General features: G+C 42.7%; 2 protein-coding genes across 3 annotated transcripts in view; one reads left to right on the top strand and one right to left on the bottom strand.

The window, feature by feature from the left end:
• LOC310689946 (uncharacterized protein) overlaps positions 1–23,270 on the bottom strand; it is a 37,731-nt gene that overhangs the window by 11,185 nt on the left and 3,276 nt on the right. The gene's annotated exons all lie outside the window — the stretch shown is intronic.
• LARS2 (leucyl-tRNA synthetase 2, mitochondrial) overlaps positions 78–23,270 on the top strand; it is a 70,745-nt gene continuing 47,552 nt past the window's right edge. Inside the window, exons 1-7 of one of the 2 annotated variants that reach the window (XM_083467945.1) lie at positions 78–213; positions 3,821–4,076; positions 4,509–4,637; positions 8,376–8,467; positions 9,414–9,474; positions 12,024–12,113; positions 15,714–15,857. In XM_083467945.1, the coding sequence (XP_083324071.1) occupies positions 3,843–4,076; positions 4,509–4,637; positions 8,376–8,467; positions 9,414–9,474; positions 12,024–12,113; positions 15,714–15,857 (750 nt within the window). In that variant the 5' untranslated portion in view covers positions 78–213; positions 3,821–3,842. Of the gene's footprint in view, positions 231–3,820; positions 4,077–4,508; positions 4,638–8,375; positions 8,468–9,413; positions 9,475–12,023; positions 12,114–15,713; positions 15,858–23,270 lie in introns of both variants that reach the window. The other variant, XM_083467944.1, reaches the window with a different exon arrangement.

Raw genomic sequence — 23,270 nt, 5'->3', positions numbered from 1 at the left:
AGCAGCGCGCGCTGCCCCGCCCCGCCCGTCAGCTGGCTCCCTCTTGACCACGCCCCCTCGCCGCCGAATTGCCCGCACGCCTGCGCACTCGCGAGGGGGCGGAGGGCCAAAGATGGCGGCGCCCAGCCGGTCCGAGGCGTGAGGGAGACGCACACGCGAGCCGCCCCTTGGCTGGAACTCGGGCCCCGAGTCTTCTTGTCTCTTTTCTCCTGGGTAAACAAGCACCGGAGGTCGGGGGAGGGGAGTTGTTTCACGAGCACTTCTCTAGGCGGCTTGCAATAGACACCACCAAGGAATTTATTCTTATTTTTATATTATTATTTTTGGGCGCTTTTAAAGTTGCAGTAATTCCCCCCCCCCCGCTACCTTCGTCTGAAATTGGGCTGCGGTGAGGAGGGGAAGGGAAGCGGGGTGTGACAGGATCGTGTGCCCCGTTGTGGTACTGGAAACAAAATTCCTTCGCTGGGGTCTGCGCTCAAGAGGGACCCTTTTTTCTTTAGATAAATTCCCGCCCCCACTTGCTAAGCTGCTCTTTGGAGCTTGAGGGGGTATTTATAACAAAAGGAAGCAGATTCCTCAAAGATAGAAACCTGCTGTGCATGGGATCCTTTTCTCTTTTAAAAATTTGATTTTTATTAATTTTTCATTAATAACACTCCAATATGGGCCACATTATTACAATATCAAATCATAATACAATTTATAAAACCAGTTATACATTCCAAATTAAGCAAATTGACTTCCTGTATTCTGGTCCTCCGGAGATAATCATTCTTAAGTCCTGCACGTAATTTCATATATGATCCAAATATAGCAATTCTGATCTTAATCCTTTCTTCTCAGCCACTGGTGTTGAAGGGGCCTAAAAAGGCTACAGTGTATCAGTGTATAATAATTTATTATTTATACCCCGCCCACCTGGCTGGGTTTCCCCAGTCACTCTGGGCAGCTCCCAACAGAATATTAAAAACATGCTAAAATATCAAGCATTAAAAACTTCCCTAAACTGATAGTTTCCTGCCTCGCCCCCAAATAGCAATTCTTTCATTTGAGTCTAGACTTAGCTCATAGAACCTGCATTTAAGTGTTGGCGTTCATCAGCTATCCCTGGAGCCAGTGAATAATAAGAATTTTGTTATTTATACCCCGCCCATTTTGGCTGCGTTTCCCCAGCCACTCTGGGCGGCTTCCAGCACATATAGAAACGTAATAAAATGTCAAATGTTAAAAACCTCCCTAAACAGGGCTGCCTTCAGGTGTCTTCTAAAAGTTGAGTACCGGTAGTTGTTTATCTGTTTGACATCTGATGGGAGGGCATTCCACAAGGCGGGCGCCACCACCGAGAAGGCCCTCTGCCTGGTTCCCTTTAGCTTCACTTCTCGTAGTGAGGGAACCGCCAGACGACCCTCGGAGCTGGACCTCAGTGTCCAGGCTGTACAATGGGGGTGGAGATGCTCCTTCAGGTCTACTGGGCCAAGGCCGTTTAGGGCTTGAAAGGTCAGCACCAACACTTTGAATTGTGCTCGGAAACGTACTGGGAGCCAATGTAGGTCTTTCAGGACTGGTGTTATATGGTCCCGGCAGCCGCTTCCAATCACCAGTCTAGCTGCCGCATTCTGGAGTAATAATGACTTTAATTCAAGAGAGTCCAGTAGCGCAGTGAAGATAACGACACACAGTGGTGCATCTTTGGTTTTCATGGGCTTCACTACATAGCTAAATTGTAACCCAAAGTTGGTTGCTAGAAATACACATAGGCAGAGAGGGAGAAATCATAAACAGGCCAAAAGGCATTTAAATCCCAGAATCATAGAATTGGAAGGGATCCCAGGGGTTATCTAGTCCAATCCCCTGCAGTTCAGGAATCTCAACTACTTCATTTCACTTTTAAATTGTATGCTGCCTTTCTATACTACTATACGCACTCCCTACCCGGAGAAAACCAGGTTTTACACTTGCTGAATAATGTCGCTAGACCTATACCTTCCTTGGTGGCCAAATTTCTTTTTTTAGCTTTTAAGCGCCGCAAGACTATAATTGACTGTATTGATATGGGGCTATCTGTTTAGCCCATTTTAGTGTTGGCTAAGCTCTAAAATCTTCTTGGATGTTTTAACTGTGTATTGACAATTGTACTTTTTTCTGACTGACGGTCGAATAAAAGGTTGATGATGATGATACTACTATACGCAAGGTGGTTTACAGCAACAAAATAAACAACAAAGAACACACTCATTATTATAATAATCTGATCCAATACAGAAAGTCATAATAAAACATAAGTTTAAAATGGAACATGAAAAATAAATATTCAGTAACCTATTAGAAAATAATACTACACAATAAAATTCTCAAAACATCAGCAAATAATGAAACAGAAATTCACTCTTAACAATTACAGTAAATAATTACTAAACCATAACTGCAATTCACAATGCGTAAAATACCACAATACATACAAAAAGGATGTAAAAGGATAAAATTGAGAAACAAAGACACACAATTTATAAAATTATTATTTTTTAATCCCTGAACTCCTCCCTTCCCAGCTGCTTCTGCTGTTCTTAAAAGTCATGGCCTGAGAGAGGCTGATGGCTCAGCTGGACTTGATTGAGGGTTGGGGTGGCAAGGCTCGCTCTTTGCACTTCCTCGCTGAGGAAGCTGACTTCTGCTGAATTATTTTAGAGTATTTCTGTAGGTTTTCTTTTGCTGGGACTTTTCCAAACAGCTTCCAGCCAGGAGCACTGTGGACAGCAAGTTTGAGTTCAATGACTGATGGCCAGCCAACCTCTGCTTAAAAACCTCTAAGGAAGGAGAGCTCACAACCTACCGAGAGAGTCTGTTCCATTGTCAAACAACTCTTTGCTGTTCGAAAGTTCTTCCTGATGTTTAGTCAGAATCTCCTTTCTTGTAACTTGAATCCATTGGTTGGGGTCCTACCCTCTGGAGCAGGAGGAAACAAGCTTGCTCCATCTTCCATGTGACATTCATAGAATCATAGAGTTGGAAGAGACCACAAGGGCCATTGAGTCCAACCCCCTGCCAAGCAGGAAACACCATCAGAGCACTCCTGACATATGGTTGTCAAGCCTCTGCTTAAAGACCTCCAAAGTAGGAGACTCCACCACACTCCTTGGCAGCAAATTCCACTGTCGAACAGCTCTTACTGTCAGGAAGTTCTTCCTAATGTTTAGGTGGAATCTTCTTTCTTGTAGTTTGGATCCATTGCTCCGTGTCCGCTTCTCTGGAGCAGCAGAAAACAACCTTTCTCCCTCCTCTATGTGACATCCTTTTATATATTTGAACATGGCTATCATATCACCCCTTAACCTCCTCTTCTCCAGGCTAAACATGCCCAGCTCCCTTAGCCTTTAATATCTTTTAGATATTTGAAGATGGCTATCATATCTCCTCTTAGTCTCCTGTTATGCAGGCTCCTCTTATCCAGGCTTTCACCTGTATTGCTTTATTTTAAAGAATAAAGACACATCAGTTTTCTTTTCAGAGAGGTTTCCCATAATAAAATAGAAATAACACTGGCTATATGCTGTCATACAGCAGCAAACAATATCACGGTTCCGAACAATAAGACTCAAAATTCATTTTCTTGCCTCTGCAATCTTAGAGAAGTTTTCATGTGCCTCTTAAAAGCACAGAGGAATGCAGCCTCATCAGTCTATTGAGCCTACTGTTGCTGTTAAATGTGATTGTTTTCACTTCTAGAAGCCTTAAGAAAGGTTAACACTGTTTTGTTAAAAAGAGAACAAGGCTGCTGGTTATCATAATTAAATTAGGATCATTCCTTCTTCTTTTTTTACAGGGCTTTCAACAAAAGCTGCAAAATGTGGTTCATTTACCATAGATGTCTCATGTGCCCCAAACACTGGAGAAGACAATTACATGGATCATTCAGCCCAGTTAAGTGGGAGAAAAGGCTAATTCCAAGATTCATTCGGTCCATATTCAGCGAAACCGGGAAATGGGAAACAAGCTATAAAGTGGAGACTAGGAAGGAAGTTGAAAACTGGTGGCATTCCAGAATAAAGGAACAGTTTGACCAAACCTCAGAAATAGATGTAAGGATTATGGCAAAATTGAACATGCGCTCTTGAATTCCTTTTGTCCCTCTGTATTAGGTGCATTAGGAAAGTTAATGGCCGTATACTGCAGCACAGCTAAATGGACTTAGGATTTCGCCCATTGCATTAAATATAATAGCATATTACCTGCTTCTCAATGGAGGTGTCTTTTTAGAATATTGAATTAAATTATGGGAACTTGTAATATAATAAACAAAGATTACTGCTCACAAGAAAGGTGACATCCTTTTTGTTGCTATTTTCTGATTTGCTGGTCAAAGTGCAGTCCTGTTTTTAAGATTTCTTTAAAAATTGAGGGTTAAAGACAAAAGCGTGATTTGTAAAAAAAATTAAATGTGGTTTAAAAGTGAACGTTTCCCCCCCAAGTTCTATCTTGCAGACTTTGTTTTTGCTTATCATTTTGTCTAGAAATCAAGGCCAAAGTTTTATGTCCTGTCAATGTTTCCATATCCTTCTGGGAAGCTGCATATGGGCCATGTTCGAGTCTACACCATAAGCGACACGATAGCACGGTTTCAGAAAATGAGAGGATTTCAGGTATCTGTTAACTATTGACATTTGTTTGGATAATATTTCAGGTGCTTGGAAATGAGTGGTCTGTTGCTTTTGAGGACAGTCAAAACACACTTAGGAACAGGCCAAGCCTCAAACCTTTATTTAATGACAGATAATCACAAAGCACAAATTGGGAGGACCTTAACCAGATTATAACGGAATTAGGGGCTGTGTTATAATTAATTATTCAGCATATTCCTCGCTTTAGATTGCTTGTGGTGTTCTCTGCCTCTCTACTCCACTCCGGCCCTTTCTGCTAAAAGTGGCATACTTATCCTAACATACATCAACCTGGGCATATAACAAATACTTCTTCCTCTTAGGTAATGCTTATGCCTGATTAAAAACCTGTACAATTTGCAAACTTGTCGTATTTTACAACTAACTGGCACAAGAGGGAGAGCAGACAAACCAGGAGAGGGTGGCTTTGCACCACCCCGGTCCCTGTGTGGTCTGCTCTCCCAGCCGGCAAGAGCGTTTGTTTGCACTGCAATAGTTGCTTGACCTGTGCATCATCTGGCTGCAGGTAACAGTGTTGTTGTCATTTGTAGTGGGGGGGGGGTTAGTGTGTAATTACTAGCCGAGTGAATGCAGCTGGGGTTGGGGTGTGGTCCAGGGCTTGCCTTACTATAACAGCAGCCCTGCTGCAGGCAGCGAGGTCAGCCACTTTGGAGAGATGCAGGGGCAAAGGGGCTTCGTGCTGTCAGTCAGGCAGGCTATAGAACTGTAGGCTAGGTGCTGCGTGAGACAGTCCTGTGACTCTCAACCGGGCTGAGAGCCTGGCTGATGGAAAACTTGGTTTGCTGGAATTCCCCCTGAGTGTGAGAGGTAGGGGGAAGAAATCTTGACTTCTTTGGGAGCATCAAACTGGAACCTGAGGTTTGGACTGTTGCTTCTTGCAAAAAGAGGAGCTAAGCAGGAGCAAAGGAGCTGGGTGCAGTAACACACAGGACATTGTAGTTTATGCAAGACAGGAGCCATAGCTTAGCACAGGGGTCAGCAAACTTTTTCAGCAGGGGGCCAGTCCACTGTCCCTCAGACCTTGTGAGGGGCTAGACTATATTTTTTGGGGGGGATGAATGAATTCCTATGCCCCATAAATAACCCAGAGATGCATTTTAAATAAAAGGACACATTCTACTCATGTAAAAACACGCTGATTCCCGGACCGTCCGCGGGCTGGGTTTAGAAGGTGATTGGGCCAGATCCGGCCCCCGGGCCTTAGTTTGCCTACTCGTGGCTTAGAATGTGCAAATGTGCCCTTTGTCTATAACACGAATAGCCCACGTGGGTCCCTCTGGATATGGCTACACCATCTCTGACCATTAACCATGCTGCCTAGGGCTGATATGAGTTTGAATCCAGCAATATCTGGGGATCGCCACTTTGGTTATCCCTGATTCATGCTGGCATTAATTTAGCCGATCAGCTAAAGGTTGTAGCCCTAATTCAAATTCAGTAGACTTTACTTGTAGATCTATGTTACTGGATGGCGATGCCAGTTCCAGTAGCGAGGAACAGTGATTCAGAAACTGAGGGACTGGTGGGAGCATTCCATATGTTGCCTTCTACATTTGTATCCCCCTTCCCCTTTGCTGCTTACAAATTAGGAAAAGAACTGTCTCTGTAACTTTGCCCACAATATTTTATTACTTGAAATTGAAGCATTGACACCCTCAGTTCCAGCAACATCCCTGGTCTTATTTGCACTCCCATCTCTTTGAATGCTGGCCTGTCACAAGTTCAGCAAAATGCATTTTTATAACGCCTTTTAAATCTATTCACAGTCAGGAGCTAAAAGACAATGCACTTGGAAATGATGTCTCTCCACCCCCAACCCCCCAAATGTATCTTGAAGGCTACATTAGTCTCCATGGCAACAGATAAATACATCTGCTTCTGAGATTAATCTATGGATAATTGAGAGTAGGCTTGAAATGGTTTTTCCCCTAATGTATTTTGTTTCAATACAGTTAACTCTACAGTAACAGCTAAATACATCTGCTGCAGAGACTAAGGAATGGGCAGAAGTCCTCCTTACACAAAGGTCCACAGGATGTATATTTATATAAGATACATAAGTGGCCACAGATTTGGGCTTAGTGTTCTAGGCAGCCATTTTTGTACCTTGTATTTCCATTATCCCTTTCCCAGGTCTTTCTGGCATGTGCAGAGAATTCAGAAGAGGGAGGGGTGTATTTTATGTCTTTGTCCTGGAACTTTACAGGGTGTTGGCTAGTGCTTCACTCCATCTATTAACATGAGTATTTATTAAGATGCTAAATGAAAGCAAGGCACGACTCAGTACACAAGCACTGGCTAAGAATAACCAAATCTGGCATGCAAACTACTGTTGGCACCTACTTGATGTGCAGTGGAGAAAACCTTATTTGTGAGGTTTACATTGCACTTTGAAATGTTGCTCATTAAATACTCTTCCTCAGTTTCTTCCGTTGTTTCCCTTGAAGTGTGAGATTGACCCATTAGCAGAAAGAAAGCCTACTAGAACAATAACTAATACTTTATACAGTGCTTAATATAGGAAGATCACACTGCAAATTTGCTAAGATGGGGGTTAAATACAATAGCTAAAGTCTGTTCAGGTTTTTCTCCCCTTGCAAATATGGGCAAAGTACTTTATAAACATTCCATTTAAATCTAACATGGTTGTTGTTTTTTAGCATAATCAGTGTAGGCTTGGGCCTCACAGCCTCGTGAACTTTTCAAAGACCTGGAGATGTGATTGCCTATCCTTGATAAATAGTAATTAATTCCTGCTGGTAATTGCTCTAAAAGTTTAATTCCAGTTATCTAATGAGCACCTAGGACTTGCCGATCGCATGGTCGGCGGTTCGAATCCCCGTGGCGGGGTGCGCTCCCGTTGCTCGGTCCCAGCGCCTGCCAGCCTAGCAGTTCGAAAGCACCCCCGGGTGCAAGTAGATAAATAGGGACAGCTTACTAGCGGGAAGGTAAACGGCATTTCCGTGTGCGGCTCTGGTTCGCCAGAGCAGCTTCGTCACGCTGGCCACGTGACCCGGAAGTGTCTGCGGACAGCGCTGGCTCCCGGCCTATAGAGTGAGATGAGCACACAACCCCAGAGTCTGTCAAGACTGGCCCGTACGGGCAGGGGTACCTTTACCTTTTAATGTGCTTTACAGTGCTGTTGCGCTCTTAAAACATTCATTGTTGTAATAGCAAAGTCTTCAACAGTAAAGTCTTTAACAGCACCAATGTCATGTCATAATAGAAGTGTTAGTAAAGGCACTTTGCACTGCTGGATACAGTACTTCAATAAATATATGTTTTATATGAAATTAAAAGATATATCTATTTTAAGTTATGCTTTGTACCTATTTTAAATCATAGTCGTGATGTGCTCTACCTCTGCTCTTTCCAGCTTAATCAGATCTAATTTAAGTCCAACTCCAACCTATTATTATTAGTTAAATTTGTATACAGTACCACCTTTTTTTGGAGAGGTGTTATGCATGCAGAATACACGAAGGGCAGGCTTGATTCTTACTAGATAATATTTTTTTTAAAGTATCCTGTACATTGCGCTTAAAGCTAAATTGTTTGTGACAGGCACAGTCTGGATGATTCAATGAAACAGCAAAGATGCTGAATTTTGAAAAATGCTTCATTATTTTGAGCCCTGGAGGTGTTGCTAAATTCACTCTGGAAAGTGTCAAAGGGTGACATTTCTTATTTTTGTTACAGGTGATAAATCCAATGGGATGGGATGCATTTGGATTACCTGCAGAGAATGCGGCAATTGATCATGGCTTGCATCCAGCAGACTGGACACAAAGGTGCTTGTTATTCTTGCTGCTTTATGCATGTGTCAGTTCTGAAGCAGAATATTGCTGCTCTTGCTCCTTTCCCTGTTCTTTTAGCCTCTGCTCTACAGGAAATGCCCCAGGTTAGAGAGATACGCACTTAGCAATGTCTCTGTCATTAGAATTTGTCTATAACTGTGCCTGGTACCAACACCTAGGATTGTGCATACTTTCTCTAGCTCATCAGGTATTAAGCCAAGCTTTCTCCTACATGGGATGATACAACTGTGTGAATGCATGAGGAGCATCAGTTACACACTACGTATGTAGGAATTTGCAGCTCACTCTTCCCATAGGGTGGTGCTGTGGGTTAAACCACAGAGCCTAGGGTTTGCCGATCATAAGGTCGGCGGTTCGAATCCCCGCGACAGGGTGAGCTCCTATTGTTCAGTCCCAGCTCCTGCCAACCTAGCAGCTCGAAAGCATGTCAAAGTGCAAGTAGATAAATAGGTACCGCTCTGGTGGGAAGGTAAACGGCGTTTCTGTGCACTGTTCTGGTTCGCCAGAAGCTGCTTAGTCATGCTGGCCACATGACCCGGAAGCTGTACGCCGGCTCCCTCGGCCTATAGAGCGAGATGAGCGTCGCAACCCCAGAGTCGGCCATGACTGGACCTAATGGTCAGGGGTCCCTTTACCTTTACCTTCCCATATTGGACCAGAAATAAGATTTTTTTCTTAAAATTGTGTCACTCATATAAATATTACAAAATGATTTGGTTTTAGTTAATCTGTAATTGAAATGGGGTTCAGTAAGTAGCAATCTTGCAAAGGATTTTTATAAAGTGAATAGTGGATGAAACTCTGAGACCGTTTAAGTTGACCCAATGCAAGTTGGAGGAGTTTAGGAGCTTTTTCTTGGGAGCAGTTGTTTCTGAAATATTCTTTTCTGTTCAAATATGGATTTTATTTTGTCTTTCAGTAATATTCTGCACATGCGAAAGCAGCTTGAAGCGTTAGGCTTGTATTTTAGTTGGGATCGGGTAAGCTTTTTTCCTTTTAAAATGTATACCTCATGAAATTTAATTGTCTGTGCATTATTGAAGTGTGTGCGTTGTAAGTGTTTCATATTGTTAACGTGCATGAATTTGAAGTCAGTTTTAAGAAAGTTCTTCTCTAGGATGAGTTTACTTACTATTGTTGTTTAAACCTATTAGTTTCTTGTCTCCAAGTAACTTACATTGATAAAAATGTACATAATTGCATTATACCATAGACGAGGGCAGGAATTGTGTAACACATTAATATTCTGTACAACATTGTAAAACACACACACACACACACACACACACAGAGCAACCCCCACATAATAATGGTGGAAAATATTGGCAGCACACTAACAATAAACAGAACAATACACCCACCCACTCACCAGTGGACAAAAATAGAAACTCAACGCTGATATCCCCTCGCTAGCCAAGGAGTTATGACATGCTTTATGACTTACGATGTGATTATTTGTTGCACGAAGCACCATCAGTGTGCATGGCCCTCTGTAGGGCACAAACGGACAGGTCCCTGATGCAAGGAGCTTACAGTCCAAAACAGGAGAAGCAGTGGAGGAAGGCGAGAGAGGTGGGGGCAGGGCTAAAATAAAGAAGCAATATGCAGTTGTTTGTTGCTTGTACTGGGGCTGAGTTGCAGCAGGGCATGAGAACTAGGGGGCTGAGCCATAGGGTTAGGAGAAAACGTGGGCATGAGTGATAATGACGACAATATGATTTCTTAACCTACACCAGGGGTCAGCAAACGTTTTCAGCAGGGGGGTGGTCTATACTTTGAAAAGACTATACTTTGAAAAGAAAAGAAAAAAAAGAATGAATTCCTGTGCCCCACAAATAACCCAGAGATGCATTTTAAATAAAAGGACATACAGTGGTACCTCGGGTTACATATGCTTCAGGTTACATACGCTTCAGGTTACAGACTCCGCTAACCCAGAAATAGTACCTCGGGTTAAGAACTTTGCTTAAGGATGAGAACAGAAATCGTGCTCCGGCGGCGCGGCGGCAGCAGGAGGCCCCATTCGCTAAAGTGGTGCTTCAGGTTAAGAACAGTTTCAGGTTAAGAACGGATCTCCGGAGCGAATTTAGTACTTAACCCGAGGTACCACTGTACAGTATTCTACTCATGTAAAAACACGCTGATTCCTGGACCGTCTGCGGGCCGGATTTAGAAGGCGATTGGGCCAGATCCGGCCCCTGGGTCTTAGTTTGCCTACCCATGACCTACACACTGTGCATTGCACAGTACATGAGATTAACAAAGGGGGAGCTATGTTGTCAGGCTTGCACTCTAAATAAGCGTATGAGGAAAAAGGCAGAGTATAAAAAATGGCCAGAGAATCACTTGGTAGCTGATCATCTGTGTCACTTGACTTACTTCCTCTTCCCTGAACCTAGAAATCTATTTGTGTCGTTATGCTTTGCTCACAAGTGATATGAAGACTCTATCAGAGTTGCACTTTAGTAGGCAGTAGTGGCCGGTGCCCCTTGGTTCTTGAAGGGCACGGAGGCCAACAGTAGTTGGAGCCAGAGCCAATGAAAGGCAGAGCCAACTACCGTATTTTTCGCTCTATAAGACGCACCTAGTTTTTGGAGGAGGAAAACAAGAAGAAAAAAATTCTGAATCTCAGAAGCCAGAACAGCAAGAGGGATTGCTGCTTTCACTGCGCAGCGATCCCTCTTGCTGTTCTGGCTTCTGTGATAGCTGCGCAGCCTGCATTCGCTCCATAAGACGCACACGCATTTCCCCTTCCTTTTTAGGAGGGAAAAAGTGAGTCTTATAGAGCAAAAAATACGGTATTTCCTACCTGCTTAGCTCTGTGATGGTAAAACTGAGACTAAGGAAGCTGACAGCCAGTGCCAACCCCTTGAACTGAATGTAAGTAAAGACAGCATGCAGTTGGAAGCTGGCTAATGACGGGCTGAGGTTGGTGGGCAAGTGCCGCATTCACACCTAATGAAACAGTCTCCTCTGTTAGTGAATGAACCACTTAGAATCATCGAATTGGAGGGAGACGTCTAGACCTTCTAGTTCAATCACCAGCTTGATGCAGGAAATCCAGAGTTGGTGCATTCTCCCAGCAGGTGGCTCACCATTGTCTGGTTCCATTGTCACACTGCTCTTACCTTCAAGAATGTCGAACCAAAGTGTACTCTCTTGTCGCTTAAGCCCATTAAGCTTGAGAGGATGTGTCTGTGCTGCCTACCGTAGCCCTATACATCGAGCCCAGCAATATAAATACGCTGTAAAGGCTTTACTGGCTCTGCCAAGAAACTTACATTGCCCCCTGCTCTCAAATTGTGAAGCAACAGTGTATGGGTTTAGGCACACTTAAAACTCTGACAGTTTGTGGCCATGGATTCCCCTATCTACTTAAAATGGCTTCCTTGATTTAGTGGGTGATATAAAGGACTGCTCTGTATTCATTAGAGTGCACATGGAATACTGAATCAGATGGTCATCTTTTGAATGAACTATTTATTGTTCTGAGGAACCAATACTGAAATTGCTTTTATTCTGTTTACAGGAAATAACCACTTGTTTGCCAGAGTACTATAAGTGGACACAGTATCTTTTTATTAAGCTTTATGAAGCGGGGTTAGCCTATGAAAATGAAGTAAGTTGAACTGTGTCTTATTATATTATAAATATGCCTTTAAAAGCTTTGGGTGATTATTGCTTGTGTGGTGACTTTCAGCCATACAGCTGTAGAAAACGGTGTGTGTGTGTGTGTGTGTGTGTGTGAGAGAGAGAGAGAGAGAGTGAGTGCCTGTGGTGTTCTATGTTGCATAAGATGATGATTATTTCTATAAATTTTTCTACCCCCACTCTTCTGAATTACTATTTCCAAAGCAGCTAATGATGCAATCAAGCAAATAAATAAAACACAAAGATAATAATAATAATAATAATAATAATAATAATAATAATAATAATAATAATAATAATAGAAAGCAAATAAAAAGAGCACAACAGTAAAATCAAGAATATAAGTTGCCACAGAAAACCAATTTAACCAGAATTTTGAAGGCTAGCGTGTCCAGTAGGTAGGGGCACTGCAATCAGTAAAGCTTTCTTCCTGGTTTCTGGTGCCTCAGCTTTGAAGGAAGACAAGCATCTGGAGGAGGGCATTGGCAGACATACAAAGATATAGTGGGAATAGATGGTCCTTCAAGTTCCTGGGTCCCCAAGGCTTTAATTGTGAGCATCTGCAATTTGAATCAACTTGGGAACAGACTGCCAGCCAGTGAACTTGTTTAAAAGCTAATGAGAGATGATCTGACTAGCCAGAACTTGAACTGGCAGAAACTTTGGAACCATCTTCAGAGGCAGCCTCATGTATAATGCATTTCAGTAGTCATACCCAGAAAGTAATGGGAAGCCAGCTTGCTGTGCCTGGTTTAGTTCTGTGGCAGGAATAGTAACCTATATTAAAGTGACTCTTGTGGGCTTTGTGGGATATTTTTTTTTCTGTAGGAGACTTTCTAATGTGGCAAATGAATCCCTTCACTCCATGGATTTCAATGTCCCAAAGGAGGTCCTACATTCAAAAAGCAGTATTCTTCCATTGCTGAAATCACTGGGGGACTGTTTTTTGTTAATATAAAGCTATGTTAGTTTTGGAAGCGAAGATATGCCAGATACATGCTGGAAAGAATTGGGTATTTTTATTTTTTGCAATGCAGGACATGTAATAATAATAATAATAATAATAATTTATTATTTATACCCCGCCCATCTGGCTGGGTTTCCCCAGCCACTCTGGGCGGCTTCCAAAAGAATATTAAAATACTGTGATACATCAAACATTAAAAGCTTCCCTAAACAGGACTGCCTTCAGATGTCTTCTAAAAGTCTGGTAGTTGTTGTTCTCTTTGACATCTGGTGGGAGGGCGTTCCACAAGGAGGGTGCCACTACCGAGAAGGCCCTCTGCCTGGTTCCCTGTAACTTGGCTTCTCGCAGCGAGGGAACCGCCAGAAGGCCCTCGGTGCTGGACCTCAGTGTCCGGGTAGAATGATGGGGGTGGAGACGCTCCTTCAGATATACTGGACCGAGGCCACATGCACATGTAGTCGTTCCTGTTATAGGAGTCTGTGGAAGTGACACTTTGCAACAGGTCAATCTCATAAGCCCTTGGAGCAGTAGTGGGTGCAGAAGCCAAAGGCAGGATTTTTTCAGTCTGTCTAGGAATCTAATTGTGAGGCAACCAAAAAGACTTGTCTTTATCGGATGGCTTCTTTTTATATACACACATCTGTAAAGAGAAGAGTCTGTGAAGGAATGAGTTTTAGAAGCAAGTGTAAAGGATGATGCAGTGAATCAGAGACTGACTTAATTTGAGTGCGGGATTAGTCGTGCAAGCTCTTTTCAAAGGCAGAGTTCAACTCCGCAGCGTTCAAAAGAGTAGAACAGAAGTAACTTCTTCTGAGAGTATGCGGATTGCGTTTGCTGTCCTCCATCGCAGACTGCCGGCTAGCAAACTCTGTGACTGAGCAAATCATACTATGCTATTAGTGACAGATTATTCCACTGCATAAAAAAAATAAAAATGTTTTAGCCGCACAATGTTTTGCTGGCTAGTTGTCCAGTGCCTAATTTGTCCAATTCCTTTTATTTATTTTTTAAGAACAGTAAGATACCTCTCGTCTCAGGATATAATTTTAATACCACAGTATTCTGTGTATATGTCCATCTGCTGGCACCTTCTGGAACAGCGTAACAGTATGGTTTGCCATGGTGGGGAGAGAACGTCAGTGAGCCACACTCCTCATGTCTGAGTAGAGCTTTAGCTCACACAAACAAAGCTATGGATCCAAACCAATGTTCTGTTCAGTACTGAACAGAGTGGGCTTTTAATAATACGTGTAACCTTTAATTTCCCTTGGAAGGCAAAGGTTAAGATGCTGCTGCTACGGGAGAGATGAAAGGTGGTTCTGTTCTTCTATGATACATTCCCATTCATTTGGAGTTGGTTTAATTTATATTGTTATATTATCCTGCCAGCCATCAGATAATGCACAGAAGGCTGTGCATTGTACAGTAGCACCATGATAACTTCTGCACAGTGGTAATGTGAACAGTGAGGTCATTTGTGTAGGAATAACTTCAAATATGGCTCTCCTCATTTATCTGTTATCAGATATAGCAATAGAAATGCCACTTGAACCGGCAAATGGTTTCTACATGACTTACCTTGTCTTCTTAAAAATGATTTATTAATTTTATTTCATAAAATTTGTATATTTTCTGAATGTAGAAAACCTCAAAGCAGTTTAAAACATGCTGCTATGCCGTATATTTGTGTGACTACCGTATTTTTCGCTCCATAGGGCGCACCGGACCATAGGGCACGCCTAGTTTTTAGGGGGGGAAATAAAGGGGGGAATTACCCCCCCCCCCAGGTCCAGAAGCGGCAGCAAGATTGCGCACAACCTCGCCGCCGCTCCCGGAGCTTGCGGGGCTGGGGGCGGGGAAGCCCGAACGTCCCCCGACCCCAGCCCCCAGAACAGGCAGCTCTCGGCAAGCCTTCCGAGCGCAGCGGGAACTCCCGCCGCACTTAGAAGGCTTGCGGATGGTTGCCTGAAGCCCAGTGAGCGCAGCGGGAGTTGGCGCTGTGCTCGCCAGGCTGCAGGCTGCTGTCCGCAAGCCTTCGGAGCGCTCCAAAGGCTTGCGGATAGCTGCCTGAAGCCTGCATTCTCTCCATAGGACGCACACACATTTCCCCTTCATTTTTGGAGGGGGAAAAGTGCGTCCTATAGAGCGAAAAATACGGGTAATTTGTATACAGTAAGCCTACAACTTATGCTCTGGGATCACGCCCAAAGTCATAATTGCGTATAATGAAAACACATTCGGTGCAGTGGCAGGTGGTATTGCCAAACTTTTCCCCCCCTAGATGCTTGCCAACTTTCTACACATTTTTTATTTAATTTATGTTTTTGCCAGGTGTGTAAAGCTGAATGTGCACGAGTTAAATGCGTGTAAGTTGCAAGCTTACTGTATCTTCATCCAGTGAGTAGAAACAAAAGACATTTAAAAGGGCGTCGGGTGTCAATCAGCCAAAGGCCTGGTTAAAGAGGAACGTTTTCGCCTGGAGTCTAAAGGTGTATAATGAAGCGTATGTGTACCCAACAACCCGCTAATAACTCTGCATTTTACTGACATGCTTATTAATGCCAGAATTCCCTCTCAATTTGATTCCTGGCATCTTTTTAGGCAATGGTTAATTGGGATCCTGTGGATCAGACTGTTCTTGCTAATGAACAGGTGGATGAAAATGGCTGTTCGTGGCGTTCAGGAGCGAAAGTGGAAAAGAAATACCTCAAACAGTGGTTCATTAAAACATCTGCCTATGCAAAGGTGTGAGTATAAATTATTTTGCAGAGGAGACCCTCCCGTCAAAGTATTTTTCCAGATCTGTAACAGGCTTGTAGGTTTCGGTGGTGTGTAAGATCATTTTCTCTTCCTGCTGTCGATAAGTGTCTGTCATTATAACTATGGTGCCATTATAACTACGCTGCCACAAAAATGGATAGAGTTACATCATTATAATGTAACTACAGCACCATTTAGTTTTGGCCTGTTTCACCTTTAAAGAACATCTTGTGATGTAAATGTGTTCAGCTAGCAGGTCACGCTAACATAACTTTTAGTATAATCCAGTGTTTCCCCCCCAGGTTTGTTCTATTTGGACAAAAACATCTTTCTGAGCGTGAAAAAGAGAAAATGAATATGTGTGATACATGAACCTTTTTAGAACTATTTTTCTTGGCAATATTTTTTCCCCTCTCACTGTGACAAATTGGGAAGATGACTTGTAAAACTGCAAATACAGTGGTGCCTCGCAAGACAAAATTAATCCGTTCTGCGAGCCTCTTCGTCTAGCGGTTTTTTGTCTTGTGAAGCAACCCTATTAGCGGATTAGCGCTATTAGCGGTTTAGCAGCTATTAAAGGCTTAGCGGCTATTAAAGGCTTAGCAGATTAGCGGCTAAAAGGCTATTAGCGGCTATTAAAGGCTTAGCGGCTTAGCGACTAAAAGGCTATTAGCGGCTTAGAAAAGGGGGGGAAAGCGGAAAAAAACGGAACACTTGCAAGACGTTTTCGTCTTGCAAAGCAAGCCCATAGGGAAAATCGTCTTGCAAAGCAGCTCAAAAACGGAAAACCCTTTCGTCTAGCGGGTTTTTCGTCTTGCGAGGCATTCGTCTTGTGGGGCACCACTGTACAAAATTTAAAATATTTTTGGAGTAAGAATTCCCGAGCGAGTACCATAAGCTCTGTCAACATTTCACAACTTTACTTCCTTCTACAGCCTCTCCAGTGCTTTCTACGGCGATTTTAACAGGATATATGGGTGGTTTAGTCAGTGTAAGAGCCATGGGCTGCAGGTGTGTGGGCCTTTTCTCTGGAACGGCTAGCCTAAGAGACAGCCTCAAATCAAAAGTCCCCAGTTTCCAACTCGATTCTGCCATGAACTCACTAGGGAGCCTTAAGGAAACCTTTTCCTGACTTATATTACAGGGTTGTTGTAAAGATTTCAGTAAGATAATTCATGTGAAGCTCTTTGAACACTTGAAAATGCTATACAGATCTTGTTAATGGCACGAGACTGCATGAAGTTCAAGGAAAGCCTTTAGCGCGTTGCTTACAGCCTTTGGTGTTTGCATCATCTTTATATGTTACGGAGAATTCAGCTCTCAGTTATTTGTGTATATGTATCTGCTCGTGTGTCAACATAATCTTCTCTTTACTGGTTATTTTATTTTTGCTACCTTTTGCTAAAGCCACATAAGCTATGCCCAAGTAGTTATGCTAACTATGTGCAATTTTTACTGAATTTGGGTGTTTTTTAATTTTATTTTTCAGGCTTTTTTATATAAAAAAGAGTCTAATATTAATTATGTATTTTAAGACTGTAATTATTTTGTTTCCATAGTTACAAGAATAATGTATGCAGAATCCTTGAAAAGTCTCGTACTTCACACGGGTTTCTGCTTGGTTATACAGCATTTGTGTTGAAAATACTCCCATTTTGTCTTGAAATCTAAGAGTGGCTTATTTTGTTGCAAACTCTATGGGACAATTTTTTACACACACACACACACACACACACACACACATGGAAAGAGAGAGAGGGGTTAATGTGCATATTTCTGTCTAGCCCTCTGTTGTTTAAAGTTGAGGGATACATCCTTCATTACTGCTCACTGCTAGTGTTTCACTTACCAGAAAGTTGCAATCAAGGGTCTGAGTGGCTCTGCATTTGAATGAGCAAGCGCTCTCTTCTCTGTTTGTCAGGTGTGGGGAACGTGCTTCGCTTGACAGCTGTATTCTGGGTTTTTTTTGGGGGGTGGATGCTAGTTGTGGGCAGGGCCAGAGCCCAAAATGGGTCGATCACCCCATTTTCTTTCTCACTCTCTGCCACCATATTCCTCCTCCTTCCCCTTGCCCCCTGCACCATGAAATTAGGCAAGGTATAGGCCATTAATTCAGCAAATCAAATAGGACCTCAGTAAAAGAAAGGCATGGGACGCGGGTGGCACTGTGGGTTAAACCACAGAGCCTAGGACTTGCCGATCAGAAGGTCAACTGTTCGAATCCCTGCGACGGGGTGAGCTCCTGTTGCTCGGTCCCTGCTCTTGCCCACCTAGCAGTTCGAAAGCACGTCAAAGTGCAAGTAGATAAATAGGTACCACTCCGGCAGGAAGGTAAATGGCGTTTCCGTGTGCTGCTCTGGTTCGCCAGAAGCGGCTTAGTCATGCTGGCCACATGACCCGGAAGCTGTACGCCGGCTCCCTCGGCCAATAAAGCGAGATGAGCGCCACAACCCCAGAGTCTTCCACGACTCGACCTAATGGTCAGGGGTCCCTTTACCTTTTAAGAGAAAGGCATATTGTACACAATGAGTACCATTGCCCACTGGAGCCTAGCGTGGGTAGTTTTCTTCCACAGAATTTTCATTCATGCCACTTCTGATTCACTTTAGCTCTGTAGGGGTTAGCACTAGGAAAACCTGAGCACCTACCAGGCCTGGAAAGTACAGTAGATGGTTGAGTTGAAAATCTGCAGCAACTTTGCTCTGTTAATGAGGATCAATATGTGAATGAATGTCCAAGTCTGGGAGGCTAATGGAAAAGATCTAATTCCTGAAGAGCCCTTTGGGATGGTGATTTTGTAGTACACCAAATGATATAGACATAGGCAAACTCGGCCCTCCAGATGTTTTGGACTACAACTCCCATCATCCCTAGCTAACAGGACCAGTGGTCAGGGATGATGGGAATTGTAGTCTCAGGTGTAGCCAAGGTGTGTCCTTGGTAAGGAGAGGCCTTAATCCTAAGTGCTGGTACAAGCAACACACTAAGGAGAAAAAATGACCATAGAGACGAGCAAGGTGACTGTGAGTTCCTCTCCAGGAGCCTCTCTAGGACGGAGGAATTGGTGCTGCAGTCTTGCTAAGTCAAGGATTGGTGAAATAAGTTTGGTGAAATAAGTAGGGCTTATTTCACAGTAAACTTGGGTGGGATTGTGGTATAAATCTATTTAAATTCAGCTGTTCGTCAATTAACTGTCTCCATGATATGGTAGCCCCATCTTGTGGAATGAAACTTATAGTTCACTTCTTAAAATCAGACTCATAGCTCTTTCGTACACCATGTGCTACAGGTTGTAGGTCAGGCTGCAGACTGTGATATAAAAGGTGATAGAAAATAATTTTCTAGGCTATCAGATAGCTTCACTTCATTATTGTCTTAGAAAGCGATATTTGTGTTAGATACGGTATGGTGTTTGGAGTGGTGATTTTTCTGTTGCTCGCTTTGTATTAATTAGCTTTTCAATTGACATAATAAATTGATTTAATGTGATTACTGTTAAGCTTTAAGGCTGTATATAGAATGCCACGATAGTGTTAAAATTCTTATTTTCAGAGCAGGGTTTTTAACTGTGATAAAACTTTTTTTCAACCTGGTGTTTAAGGAAAGGGGATCTTTGGTATTCATCTCTCTGATAAAAGATACATTCTTCTCTTCCATAGACTTCTACTGCTCATATTGTTTACGTGGGTTCTCATAATGCAAAGATCCTGAATAGAATTTGAGATATTCACCTCTGGACACAAATCTTTTCTCTTTGCAACATCTCAGATATGTTTTCAATCTAGGTCATCCTTTTGCTAGATTTGCCCAGCTCTATAACTCCCTCATCTCTCTGTCTCTTAGCAACTGGTGCTGTTGACTGCCACTTCCAAACAATATCAAAATTTCCTCTTGTGTTTCTGGATTCTCTTTAATGGATGCTCATCTTCATAAATTCAATCATGGGCTGTTCTACTGCTGCCTCTTTTTGTAACGCTCAGTTGTAAATGCAATTCTCGTTTCTCCACTGTTAATGTAAATACGCCTGTCAGATCGGAAAAGTTGGCAAAGAAATCCCCAACTTTTAAATGGTTTTGTACATGAAGATTTAAAGGTTTTTGCTTTATTTTTCTGCTATGAGTTACTGTTTCCTTTTCTTGATTTGTTTAACATATTTGCATTTGAATCTGTAAAATTGTTGATTTTATTGTTGGATACATTTGTAGCCATACTATTTACTTTGGCCTCAGATTGCTCATTTGTAGAGCTTTTTTGTTTTCCTAATAAGAGGCATCATCTCAGTGCTATCTTGCTAAACACAAGCTCATTTTTTTGTTTTTGTTTTTTTTATAAAATTTTTATTTGGTTTTCTGCTTTTATAAAGACAAAACATACACAAAGAAAAGACAAAAGACAAAAACATGTATAAAATCAGCAAATCCCCGTTTCATAACCTTGTTCCCTGACTTCCCCCCACCTCCCCTCGTGCATCCCAGTTTCAAGATTATATCAGCAAGTTGGTATTTCTCCTCTTAACAACCTTATTCATCTCATTACCTTGTTTTATAATAAAAATTGATTTTCATAAGTTGGACTTAAGTTCTCTTCCATCGATTTTCATTTTATCTTAATTAAGAGTCATCTTAACCAAACCTAGAAGTCTTAAGAGTTTTTAAGAATCTCTTCTTCCCTCCCTCCCATCCCCAGTTTTTGTCCCTTCCCAATAAAAGTCCAAATTCGAGATTCTCAGCCTGGGTTCCTCACGTCCGAGGCTTTCAAATCTCTTTCAGTCCCTCTCCGCCTGTCCTGTTGGTAGTCCTTTATGTCAGTCGTCGGGTCTGGGAAAAGTTCTTTCACCATCAAAGTGTATCCTCTTCCCACAAGGAGATTCAAAAGTAACTGCTGAAGAATTTCCACAAAGTCTTATCTCTTCAAAGTCTAAGTCCAAACGGAGGCCCCAATCATATTTCTTTATTTTAAATTCCTGTATTCCATTTTGTCTTGGGACCTCCTCCTTCTTCCTCTGTGTCTTTCGCAGACTTGTGGTGGATATGTTCCCAGCGGCTCCTTGCTTGTATTCCACAGATGTCAACTTTTGGTTGTTGCTTCCCAGGATTACTTCTTCTTTTACTTGTTGTTTAGTCTCTTCCAGCTCTGTAGGTATTGTTTCCCGATCAGCTGTGGATTCTTTCTCATTGAGGTCCTCAATACAAAGAGCAGAGTTGCCTGTTCCCAAGGTCATAGTCTCAAGTTGTTTATTCATGGCCAAGCTCTGCTCTTGTAAGATTCCCACCAATTGAAACATCCTTTCGATTTCCACTAGTAACTTTCCTTCCACAGCCATTGTATCCATTGTAGTTTCACAGAATTCCCCCTAGGGGGAATCTGGTTACTTATTTGCCTTTTCACCAACAATCCTTTAACTGATTATTATTACTTTGTTTCCAACAGTTTTAGCTCAATTACAACTCGTCTTAGTCCAGAGGGATCTTAAATGACAATTTCTCACTTTAAACCGCCCGTTTGGCAGCTTTGACAGCTGTCAAACTCCGCAGCTCTTACGCAGGCACAAAGGCAGGATGTTCCCGAGCCCGGGAGGGGGGGTTGTTTAAGGCAAGCTCATTTTTTTGACCTGCATTTTGTTAACCGCAACTCAATTGCCTTCTTCACTAGTGCTGCTTCCTTGCTGTCAGGGAACTGACATCGGAGGGAGAGGCGAAGGGGAGGCTCCCAGATGATGCTGGCGAAGGACCCAGCAGCAGGGGGAGAAACAGCTCAGTAGATGGGGAAGCCATTCAGCGCAACACCAGGGATAAAGGGGGGCAGACGGGGGAATTGGAGAGAGGGCTCCAGGACTCTTCACTGGACATCAGTGAGGAGAGCCCAGGTCCTCCGCTACCCACGCCTTCCCTGCGCAGAAGACTCCCGCACAGTGAGAGGAGGAGGAGACTGGGTGTCAAACAACTTTTATGTTGGAAGAGGTTCAAGAAACGCCCACTGACGGATTCTGCCAGTGACTGAGGCAGCCACGATGAGAAGGGGCTGTGCAGTCAGAAAGGTTTAACAAGGCAAATTAACCGAGAAAGGCACCAGCTTACGCACGAGTAACTCATACCTATTACACTTGCTATCCTTCCTTGAGATAGGAGTATGGGTTTGCTATCTAGTTCCAGCCATTCTAAATTTTGGGTATTTTTTCCTGTGGCCCAGTTCTGAGAAAACAATCACAGTCTAGTGAATCATGAACTATCAGTCCAGTAAGCATCCAGTAATGTGCCTATACACTCCTCCTTCACCCCTTAACTCATCCTAAGCTCTGGTCAAACTATCTTGATGTCTTAAGCCACAGTTTTCTGTGACTTCTGAACTGTAGTTTAAGGTCTCCCTCAAAACCAGGATTCAGGTTTAATTGTCTGACTCATAAGGGATCCATGAAAATCCAGATTTCCTGGCTTGTATGTCCTGGGAAACGGTGGTTTAAGAAACCAGGCAAACTTTCCCAGAGCTTGGGCACATGAGGGCAGGAGACAGTGGAAATGGCAAGGAAGTAGTATATGGACAAACTGATTGTTACCAGGCCAAGAAACATGCTTTTTGGGGGGGACCAGGACTATTAATGTGGCAAATACATTTTCACTGCGTATAATGTCTATTTTGAAAAAGGACAATCTTGTTATATCTATATTCTGTCTGATTACAGTTTGGCACTGCAGCAGCTAGTCATAAAATCTGTTCCCAGAGCAATATAAATAAGCTCATCTCTTTCCTTTAAAAAAAATAAAAATCTGCATGTTTTAAGCCAACATGTGAACCCATTATTATTTTGAAGCACCATTTTAAAACATGGCTTGTCTTTTTAATGAATGGGTCACTCCTAGCCTCAGCGTAGTCTGGCAGTGTTCTGACTTCTTGACTCACCTTTTCACATAAAATCTTGGTGTTGGCTATCGCTTCTTCTGCTTTTAACATACCCCTGCCCGATGGTGTGGATTGCTCTGACATTCATTGTTTTCATTTCTGAGAACAAATTATGACTTGCTGTTTCCTTTGCTCTCTTGGTAGATTATGTGAGTGCTTCTTACTGTTGATTTGCTCTTAATGTGTGCTAAATTCCATTGTAACCTTTAGCTACATACTTATTTCTCCGTCAGACTCATTTCCTTATATTGAATCTCTGCTACTGTCATTTAGCTAGAATTTTATTTAGTGATTTGTGTGGGCTTACTAAGCTCTCACGAAGTACAATTTCTGCTTCTTTTCTTTCCACAAGATTGGATTGTGTGCCCATTCCATTAAATTTACCCCCAGCGGTCAACCAGGTACAGACTGACTTTAGTGGCCAGTTTGGTGCTAGCATTAAAGAGCAGCCAATTGTCTATTTTTGAGGGGAATCTTTTTGGTTTAGGGGAATTGGTGCCC

Source organism: Podarcis liolepis (genome assembly GCF_965112155.1).
Source record: "Podarcis liolepis genome assembly, chromosome: 12".
NCBI lineage: Eukaryota > Metazoa > Chordata > Lepidosauria > Squamata > Lacertidae > Podarcis > Podarcis liolepis.
This window is presented reverse-complemented; position numbering and strand designations above follow the sequence as displayed.